At 71.6% G+C, this 10,071-nt stretch overlaps 1 protein-coding gene across 1 annotated transcript; it reads left to right on the forward strand.

The window, feature by feature from the left end:
- The first annotated feature begins 246 nt into the window (after positions 1–246).
- BCAP31 (B cell receptor associated protein 31) lies at positions 247–7,094 on the forward strand. Its single transcript, XM_050927390.1, has 7 exons — positions 247–371; positions 562–662; positions 1,442–1,589; positions 4,693–4,828; positions 5,042–5,168; positions 5,493–5,593; positions 6,611–7,094. Exons 1-7 carry the CDS (start codon positions 280–282, stop codon positions 6,647–6,649), a joined length of 744 nt encoding a protein of 247 aa, XP_050783347.1. The 5' UTR covers positions 247–279; the 3' UTR covers positions 6,650–7,094.
- Positions 7,095–10,071: the final 2,977 nt, after the last annotated feature.

A 10,071-nucleotide genomic window follows, 5' to 3' on the forward strand; every position in this document is an offset into this window, starting at 1 on the left:
CGACGATGGGGGCCGGGCAGGGGCTATGGTGCAGGGGGCGATAGGGCAGGAGGGTGGCCACGAGGGGGGCCGGGTGGGGGCTATGGGGCAGGGAGGGGGACAGCAGAGATCTGAGGCGAGGGGGAGCTATGGGGCTGTTCAGGGTGATGGGGATCTGTGGCAGCCGTCTCTGGGGCGGGAGGGAGCTATGGGGCGGTTCGGGGCGGCAGGGATCAGTGGCAGCCGTCTGTGGGGCGCGGGGGGGCTCACGCTCTCCCTCCCCACAGCCCTGCGCCCGCCATGAGCCTGCAGTGGACGGCCGTGGCCACCTTCCTCTACGCCGAGGTCTTCGCCGTGCTCGTGCTCTGCATCCCCTTCATCTCCGCGCCCAGGTGGGGCCCCGAGCTGGGCGCTTCGGGGGGGCCTGGGGGTGGGCAGGGCGTCTCCCCCTGCCCCCGTGCTGGGGGCTCCCCTCTGCTGGGCCCTGGCTGAGTCACTCCTGTCTCTGGCTTGGGGGACCCCATATCCCTGGGGGGCTGGGCCTGGGGGGCTGCCTGTGTGATCCTCTCCCGCCCCCGGCAGATGGCAGAAAATCTTCCGGTCCCGCCTGGTGCAGCTGGTGGTGACCTACGGGAACACGTTCTTCGTGGTGCTCATCGTCATCCTCGTGCTGCTGCTGCTGGGTGAGCGGCGGGGCTGGGCGGGGGCGCTCTGCCCTGGGGGGCGCTGTGCTGGGAGTCCGGACTCCTGGGTTCTCTCCCGGCTCTGGGAGGGCAGTGGGGGCTGGTGGGTCGGAGCAGGGGGGCTGGGAGTCCGGGCTCCTGGGTTCTCTCCCGGCTCTGGGAGGGCAGTGGGGGCTGGTGGGTCGGAGCAGGGGGGCTGGGAGCCAGGACTCCTGGGTTCTCTCCCGGCTCTGGGAGGGCAGTGGGGGCTGGTGGGTCGGAGCAGGGGGGCTGGGAGCCAGGACTCCTGGGTTCTCTCCCGGCTCTGGGAGGGCAGTGGGGGCTGGTGGGTCGGAGCAGGGGGGCTGGGAGTCCGGGCTCCTGGGTTCTCTCCCGGCTCTGGGAGGGCAGTGGGGGCTGGTGGGTTGGAGCAGGGGGGCTGGGAGCCAGGACTCCTGGGTTCTCTCCCGGCTCTGGGAGGGCAGTGGGGGCTGGTGGGTCGGAGCAGGGGGGCTGGGAGCCAGGATTCCTGGGTTCTCTCCCGGCTCTGGGAGGGGAGTGGGGGCTGGTGGTTAGAGCAGGGGGGCTGGAAGCCAGGATTCCTGGGTTCTCTCCCGGCTCTGGGAGGGGAGTGGGGGCTGGTGGGTCGGAGCAGGGGGGCTGGAAGCCAGGATTCCTGGGTTCTCTCCCGGCTCTGGGAGGGGAGTGGAGGCTGGTGGGTCGGAGCAGGGGGGCTGGGAGTCCGGACACCTGGGTTCCGCTGCGCTGGTGCCTGGCCCGTTAACCCCTCACTGCCCCAGACGCTGTGCGTGAGATCCAGAAATACGACGACGTGACGGAGAAGGTGAATCTGCAGAACAACCCGGGCGCGGTGGAGCATTTCCACATGAAACTGTTCCGGGCCCAGCGCAACCTCTACCTGGCCGGCTTCTCCCTGCTGCTGTCCTTGTGAGTGGGGGACTGCGGGTCAGGAGCCAGGGGCACCGGCAGGGCTGGTGGGGGAGCTGCGGGGCGGGAGTGAGGGGCACTGGCAGGGCTGGGGGAAAGGGGCTGCGGGTCGGGGGTGAGGGGCACCAGCAGGGCTGGGGGAAAGGGGCTGCGGGTCGGGAGTGAGGGGCACCAGCAGGGCTGGGGGAAAGGGGCTGCGGGTCGGGAGTGAGGGGCACCAGCAGGGCTGGGGGAAAGGGGCTGCGGGTCGGGAGTGAGGGGCACCAGCAGGGCTGGGGGAAAGGGGCTGCGGGTCGGGAGTGAGGGGCACCAGCAGGGCTGGGGGAAAGGGGCTGCGGGTCGGGAGTGAGGGGCACCAGCAGGGCTGGGGGAAAGGGGCTGCGGGTCGGGAGTGAGGGGCACCAGCAGGGCTGGGGGAAAGGGGCTGCGGGTCGGGAGTGAGGGGCACCAGCAGGGCTGGGGGAAGGGGGCTGCGGGTCGGGAGTGAGGGGCACCAGAAGGGTTGGGGGAAGGGGGCTGCGGGTCAGGAGTGAGGGGCACCAGCAGGGCTGAGGGAAGGGGGCTGCGGGTCGGGAGTGAGGGGCACCGGCAGGGCTGGCGGGGGGGCAGGGGCTGCAGGTCGGGAGTGAGGGGCACCGGCAGGGCTGGCGGGGGGCAGGGGCTGCGGGTCGGGAGTGAGGGGCACCGGCAGGGCTGGCGGGGGGGCAGGGGCTGCGGGTCGGGAGTGAGGGGCACCGGCAGGGCTGGGCTGGGGGGCAGGGGCTACGGGTCGGGAGTGAGGGGCACCGGCAGGGCTGGGCTGGGGGGCAGGGGCTGCGGGTCGGGAGTGAGGGGCACTGGCTGGGCTGGGGGGCAGGGGCTGCGGGTCGGGAGTGAGGGGCACCGGCAGGGCTGGGCTGGGGGGCGGGGGCTGCGGGTGGGGAGTGAGGGGCACCGGCAGGGCTGGGCTGGGGGGGCGGGGGCTGCGGGTCGGGAGTGAGGGGCACCGGCAGGGCTGGGCTGGGGGGCGGGGGCTGCGGGTCGGGAGTGAGGGGCACCGGCAGGGCTGGGCTGGGGGGCGGGGGCTGCGGGTCGGGAGTGAGGGGCACCGGCAGGGCTGGGCTGGGGGGCGGGGGCTGCGGGTCGGGAGTGAGGGGCACCGGCAGGGCTGGGCTGGGGGGCGGGGGCTGCGGGTCGGGAGTGAGGGGCACCGGCAGGGCTGGGCTGGGGGGCGGGGGCTGCGGGTCGGGAGTGAGGGGCACCGGCAGGGCTGGGCTGGGGGGCGGGGGCTGCGAGTCGGGAGTGAGGGGCACCGGCAGGGCTGGGCTGGGGGGCGGGGGCTGCGGGTGGGGAGTGAGGGGCACCGGCAGGGCTGGGGGAAGGGGGCTGCGGGTCGGGAGTGAGGGGCACCGGCAGGGCTGGGTGGGGGAAGGGGGCTGCGGGTCGGGAGTGAGGGGCACCGGCAGGGCTGGGTGGGGGAAGGGGGCTGCGGGTCGGGAGTGAGGGGCACCGGCAGGGCTGGGCTGGGGGGCGGGGGCTGCGGGTGGGGAGTGAGGGGCACCGGCAGGGCTCGGTGGGGGAAGGGGGCTGCGGGTCAGGAGTGAGGGGCACCGGCAGGGCTGGGGGAAGGGGGCTGCGGGTCGGAAGTGAGGGGCACCAGCAGGGCTGGGTGGGGGAAGGGGGCTGCGGGTCGGGAGTGAGGGGCACCAGCAGGGCTGGGTGGGGGAAGGGGGCTGCGGGTCGGGAGTGAGGGGCACCAGCAGGGCTGGGTGGGGGAAGGGGGCTGCGGGTCGGGAGTGAGGGGCACCAGCAGGGCTGGGTGGGGGAAAGGGGCTGCGGGGCGGGAGCCGGGGCACCGGAAGGGCTGGCGGGGGGGAAGGGGCTGTGGGTCGGGAGTGAGGGGCACCGGAAGGGCTGGGCGGGGGGGAAGGGGCTGCGGGTCAGGAGTGAGGGGCACTGGCAGGGCTGGGCGGGGCAGGGGCTGCGGGTCGGGAGTGAGGGGCACCGGAAGGGCTGGCGGGGGGGAAGGGGCTGCGGGTCAGGAGTGAGGGGCACCGGAAGGGCTGGCGGGGGGAAAGGGGCTGCGGGTCAGGAGTGAGGGGCACCGGAAGGGCTGGCGGGGGGGAAGGGGCTGTGGGTCGGGAGTGAGGGGCACTGGCAGGGCTGGGCGGGGCTGGGGCTGTGGGTCGGGAGTGAGGGGCACCGGAAGGGCTGGGCGGGGGGGAAGGGGCTGCGGGTCAGGAGTGAGGGGCACTGGCAGGGCTGGGCGGGGCAGGGGCTGCGGGTTGGGAGTGAGGGGCACCGGAAGGGCTGGCGGGGGGGGAAGGGGCTGCGGGTCGGGAGTGAGGGGCACCGGAAGGGCTGGCGGGGGGGGAAGGGGCTGCGGGTCGGGAGTGAGGGGCACCGGAAGGGCTGGCGGGGGGGGAAGGGGCTGCGGGTCGGGAGTGAGGGGCACCGGAAGGGCTGGCGGGGGGAAGGGGCTGCGGGTCGGGAGTGAGGGGCACCGGAAGGGCTGGCGGGGGGGGGGAAGGGGCTGCGGGTCGGGAGTGAGGGGCACCGGAAGGGCTGGCGGGGGGGGGGGAAGGGGCTGCGGGTCGGGAGTGAGGGGCACCGGAAGGGCTGGCGGGGGGGAAGGGGCTGCGGGTCGGGAGTGAGGGGCACCGGAAGGGCTGGCGGGGGGAAGGGGCTGCGGGTCGGGAGTGAGGGGCACCGGAAGGGCTGGCGGGGGGAAGGGGCTGCGGGTCGGGAGTGAGGGGCACCGGAAGGGCTGGCGGGGGGGAAGGGGCTGCGGGTCAGGAGTGAGGGGCACCGGAAGGGCTGGGCGGGGGGGGAAGGGGCTGCGGGTCAGGAGTGAGGGGCACTGGCAGGGCTGGGCGGGGCAGGGGCTGCGGGTCGGGAGTGAGGGGCACCGGAAGGGCTGGCGGGGGGGGGGAAGGGGCTGCGGGTCGGGAGTGAGGGGCACCGGAAGGGCTGGCGGGGGGGGGGGAAGGGGCTGCGGGTCGGGAGTGAGGGGCACCGGAAGGGCTGGCGGGGGGAAGGGGCTGCGGGTCGGGAGTGAGGGGCACTGGGGGTTGCATCTCGGTTGCCGGCGCCGTTAACCCTTCGCTGCCCGGGCTCCCCGCAGCCTCGTGCGCCGGCTGGTCACGCTCATCTCCCAGCAGGCCTCGCTCCTGGCCTCCAACGCCGCCTTCAGGAAGCAGGCGGAGGGCGCCAGTGACGCGGCCAAGAGATACATGGAGGACAACGACCAGCTGAAGCAGGTGGGCGCGGGACTCGAACCCACGTCCTCTGGATCCCTGGGCCGCCAGCCCTTTGTGGGTTAAGGCGGGCGCCCTGAGGGGCTCGGGCCCTGTGGCTGTGGAGCTCTGGATGGCAGGCCCTGGCTGGGTTAGGGGGGTGCAGGGGCTGTGGGGGCCTGGGGCTGGCGAGCCTGGCTGGGGATGTGGGGTCACTTGTCCCCCCGTGCCCCCCAGGCGCTGAAGCAGGCCGGCGTGGCTGTCGGGGAGCGGCCGGCTGAGGGGCCAGGGGCCGCGGAGCAGAACAAGGCACTGAAGGCAGAGCTCAAGCAGCTGAAGGAGGAGCTGGCCACTAGCAAGAGGGGTGAGGCCAGGGGGGTTTGCACCCCTGCAGCAACTCGGGGGTTAAATCCTGAGGGTAGCATTGGCCCCGGGGCTGCCCCGTGAATCCCGGCCCGGGGCCCGTGAGCGTTCGCCTGGCCTAAGACAACCCGCATGGGGAAACTGAGGCAGCCCTGTGGCTGTGATCCCCCTCCCGAGGCTGGAGGCGCTGCATGGCAGGGGCTCAGGCTCTCTGCACACTCAGGCAGCACCAGCCACGCTCAGGGCCGTTCACGCTCTGCCCCCTCCACCCGTTTCCTGCCCAGAGCGGGGCCTTGCTGGGGCTAACCTGGGCTGCTCCCCCCAGCTGCGGAGAAGGCAGAGAGCGAGGCGCTGGCCATGAGGAAGCAGGCCCAGGGGCTGACCCAGGAGTACGACCGGCTGCTGGAGGAACATGGCAAACTGCAGGTGGGGCAGAGGGGCGTGGGGGGGGGGCGGGTGGCCGGAGCCCTGGTCTAGGACAGGACTTGGGGGCTGAGGAGCAGGATGCGTATTCCAGAGCCAGGGGCAGGGCTGGTGTCTGCCCCCCCAGCTCGGCCAGAGCCCCCCCGCCAGGGGGCAGTGCTGGCTGGGAGCTGCTGGTGCTGGCGGTAAGAGATCCGCTGGGCTAGAAATAACCTGCTGGCAACTGGAGCAGTCAGCTGATTGGGGGGCACGGGGCAGAGAGGGGAGGGTGGGGGGTCACTGGCAGGGCTGGGGGGTGGGGCAGGGCTGGCTCCTGGCCCCGCCCGGCTGTGGGCTGTGTGCCCGGCCCCTCGTGACGGCTACGTGCAGGCAGGTGCGTCGGGCCGGCTCCCAGCCGGGCGCGGTTGCCCAGCCCTGTCCCCGCAGCCGGGGTGCGGCTGGGTTAGCCGGGGGGGGGCTCAGCTCCGCGGGGCCCTGGCAGCTGCTGGCGGAGTTTTAACGTGCAGCGTGACGGGAGGTTGCTGGGGGGGCTGCATGGGGGGAGCCAGGGTCATGGACAGAGCTGTGAGGGGGGGCCCTGGAATGGGGTGAGGGGGGGCCCTGGCCAGGGGAGGAGTGCTGTGGGGAGCCAGGGTCATGGACAGAGCTGTGGGGGTAGTGAGGGGGGGCCCTGGCGGGGGGGTGCTGCGGGGAGCAAGGGTCATGGACAGAGCTGTGGGGGTAGTGAGGGGGGGCCCTGGCGGGGGGGGTGCTGCGGGGAGCCAGGGTCATGGACAGAGCTGTGGGGGTAGTGAGGGGGGGCCCTGGCGAGGGGGTGCTGCGGGGAGCAAGGGTCATGGACAGAGCTGTGGGGGTAGTGAGGGGGGGCCCTGGCTGTGGGGGTGCTGCGGGGAGCAAGGGTCATGGACAGAGCTGTGGGGGTAGTGAGGGGGGCCTGGCTGGGGGGGGCCCTGGCTGAGGGGGTGCTGTGGGGAGCGGGGGGCCTGGCTGTCCCCTGACCCCATGTCCGTCTGTCCCCAGATGCTGCAGGCGGGACCCAAGGACAAGAAGGAAGAGTGACGGCTCTTCTCCTCCCCCCTTCTGGCTGCCTCAGTTGCTTTCAGTGGGTGGGGCCTACAGTATTCAGGGGCGGAGGGCTCCCCTCCCCCGGGGGGGCTCGGACCTGTCCCCTCTACTCCCAGGAGGTGGGGTGGGAGTGGGGCTGCTGTGCTCACCCCATCACTGGGCTGTGTCTATTCCAAGCAGGGGTGTCAGAGCCCCTGTGCCTCAGTTTCCCCCTGACCTGCTCTTCTGCCTTTCCTGGGCTGGGGGACCCTGGCTTCCCCATTGAATCACAAGGTTTGTAGGGAACTGCAATTCCCCCCCAGCTGTACCCCTTGCTTGTAAGCCCTGTTTCTGGGGGGCGGGCCCAGCTCCTGTGACCCCCCCCCCCATGCTGCGTCAGGGCCCCTCCGTGGGGGCTGCAGCGCTGTCAGCTTTGCCTTCAATAAAGGGTCAGACACCAGGATGGGAGCATGGTGTGTTGCTGAATGGGGGATGGGGGGCTTCCTGGGTACCCCGACTCATCTCCCCCCCCCCCCACACTCATCCCAGAACTCCAGCATGGGCGAGCGGTCCTTGGGCAGGGGCTGGTAAACTGAGGCACTTAACACCCTGCAGGCTGAACTCCTAGTCCCCTCCCCCTTCCATCCAAGCAGCTGCCCCTGCTCCTGGCACCCCCAGCTACCAGGGTTCTCTTGGTGGGGGGGTGCATGTAGTCTGGCAGAGTCAGGGCCAGGGGTGCCTAGTGACCAGGCCCTAGACTGCAGTGGGTGGGGGGAGCCAGGATGCTGGGGTTAGATGGGGGGTGGGGGGGTGCGCCCCTGGACATGCATGCAATGAGACCTCCCGCTGCTGAAAGCCATGGGGGGCGGGGGGCAGATTCTGCCTGGCCTAAGGGGGGCCTGGCCAATCACAGCTTTGCTGCCCCCTGCCTCAGTTTCCCCTCCCCAGGAGAGCAGAGGGCCCTTCCGCCCCCACATCCCCCTTGTTGTGCTGCAGCCTGGGGTGGGGGTGGGGGCTGCTGCCAGAGAACCCAGGTGTCCTGGGCCCCTGGCTCTAACCAGTTCACCCCACTCCCTTCCCAGAGCCAGGGAGAGAACCCAGGAGTCCGGGCTCCCAGCCCCCACTCCCCTCTCAGCATTGGGGGAAAATTGCATGTTGTTGAATTGTTGGGGAGGCTCCTTGTCTCTCTCTTGCCCCCCGGCCCCTCCCGAGTCGGGGTGAGTTGCTGTCAGGCAGGGGGTGGATTTGGGAGGCAGCTCCCCTGGGACCAGAGTGGGGGGCGGGGCCCCAGCAGGGATGACTTAAAAAATGTAAAAAAGTAGGGTGCAGGGCTGGCTGGAGGCAGGGGGGGGCAGGCAGGGCAGGGGCTGTGGGGGTGGCAGGGGGTGCTGGGCTGGCTGGGGGCAAGGGGTGTGGGCAGGGTAGGGGCTGTGGGGCTGGCTGGGGGAAGGGAAGAGGGTGTGGGGCAGAGGGTGCAGGAAAGGGGGTGTGGGCGGGGCAGGGGCTGTGGGGCTGGCTGGGGGTGCGGGGCTGGCTGGGGGCAAGGGGTGTGGGCAGGGCAGGGGCTGTGGGGCTGGCTGGGGGCAGGGAAGAGGGTGTGGGGCAGAGGGTGCAGGAAAGGGGGTGTGGGGCGGGTGTGGGCGGGGCAGGGGGTTTGGGGCTGGCTGGGGGCAAGGGCTGTGGGCAGGGCAGGGGTGCAGGGAAGGGGGTGCGGGGCTGGCTGGGGGCAGGGGGTGTGGGCAGGGTAGGGGCTGTGGGGCTGGCTGGGGGCAGGGAAGAGGGTGTGGGGCAGAGGGTGCAGGAAAGGGGGTGTGGGGCGGGTGTGGGCGGGGCAGGGGGTTTGGGGCTGGCTGGGGGCAAGGGCTGTGGGCAGGGCAGGGGGTGCAGGGAAGGGGGTGCGGGGCTGGCTGGGGGCAGGGGGTGCAGCCCACCCTGTACAGTAAGTGCCCCCTCCCCCACCAGAGTCGCAGCAGCCCAGGGCTCAGGAGCTATTTAAAGGACCACGGCTGGAGCCCCCCCCACTACCCCAGGGCTCGGGGGCTATTTAAAGGGCCGGGGGGTAGAGGTGGGGGAACCCCCCCCACTACCCCAGGGCTCGGGGGCTATTTAAAGGGCTGGGGCGGTAGAAGCAAGGGCCCCCCCACTACCCCAGGGCTCGGAGGCTATTTAAAGGGCTGGGGGGTAGAGGTGAGGGAGCCCCCCCCACTACCCCAGGGCTCGGAGGCTATTTAAAGGGCTGGGGGGTAGAGGTGGGGGAGCCCCCCCACTACCCCAGGGCTCGGAGGCTATTTAAAGGGCTGGGGGGTAGAGGTGGGGGAGCCCCCCCCACTACCCCAGGGCTCGGGGGCTATTTAAAGGGCCGAGGGTAGAGGCAGGGGAGCCCCAGACTTTGTGAATAGCCCCCAGTGCCCCCAGCCCTGCCCCAGGGCTCCAGCAGGGGGGCGCTGGTGGCAGTTTAAAGGGCCAGGGGCTCCAGTCCCTGCTGGGAGCCCCAGGCCCTGGGAATTGCCCCCTGGGGCCGCTCCCCCCCCCCCCGGTGCAGCGCTCGGGCGGGGCTTGGGGGCGGGGCCCCATTCAGGGGAGGCGGGTGAATGGGCCTGACCCCAGCCCTGGGTGTGTGTCCCCCCCGTACCCCCCCACACACACACGGAGGCGCAGGCGGCCGGGCTAAGTCGCGTTTATTGCTGTCCCAGGATGGAAATTACCACGATCACAGACGGCGCCTGGGGGGGGCTCTGGGAACTGGGGGGGCAGGCGCGTCCCCGCTGGTTTGACACAACACAGAACACGTTAAAGCTGCCACCGTGGAAGACTGATGTGGAATTGCCCCTGGGCTCCCCGGGGGGGGCACATGGGCCATCCTCTGCAGGTGGGGGTCGGGGCAGGGGGGCAATCTGGAGTCACTCTGCATTTAGCCCCCAGCCAGGGGGGCGCTGGGTGACAAGAGCTTTGACTCTTGGGGGGGGGGGTCTTGCTCCCATCATCCACCCCCCACCCCCCCCAAAAAAAAACCAGCCCAAGGGGTGGCTGCAGGGGGGGGAATAACCCCCCCACTGCCAGAGGCTGATCCGCAGCCCCCCCAGCTCCCGCCCCCATCGGCCTGAGGTTGGGTTGGTACATTGGTGTAGCACAGACAGACCCCCCCCGACACACACACACACACACACACAGGGACACGCCCCAACACAGACACACCCACCGGCCGGGTCCCCGCGCGACCCCCGGCCTCAAACTCGTTAGCGCTTTGTACAGGCCCCACAATTAAGAAATCCCCCCCTTGATTTATAGATATGTATATAGCTTCTCTATAGAAAATGTGCAAAATATAATCTGCATTCAAGGGCTGGGGGGCAGGACGCCTGGGTTCGCTGGCTGGGGGGGGCCAAACGGGGAAGCTCCCCTCCCAGAGAACCCAGGCGTCCAGGCTGGTTTTCAGG

This window comes from Gopherus flavomarginatus, chromosome 18 (genome assembly GCF_025201925.1).
Source record: "Gopherus flavomarginatus isolate rGopFla2 chromosome 18, rGopFla2.mat.asm, whole genome shotgun sequence".
NCBI classification, from domain to species: domain Eukaryota; kingdom Metazoa; phylum Chordata; order Testudines; family Testudinidae; genus Gopherus; species Gopherus flavomarginatus.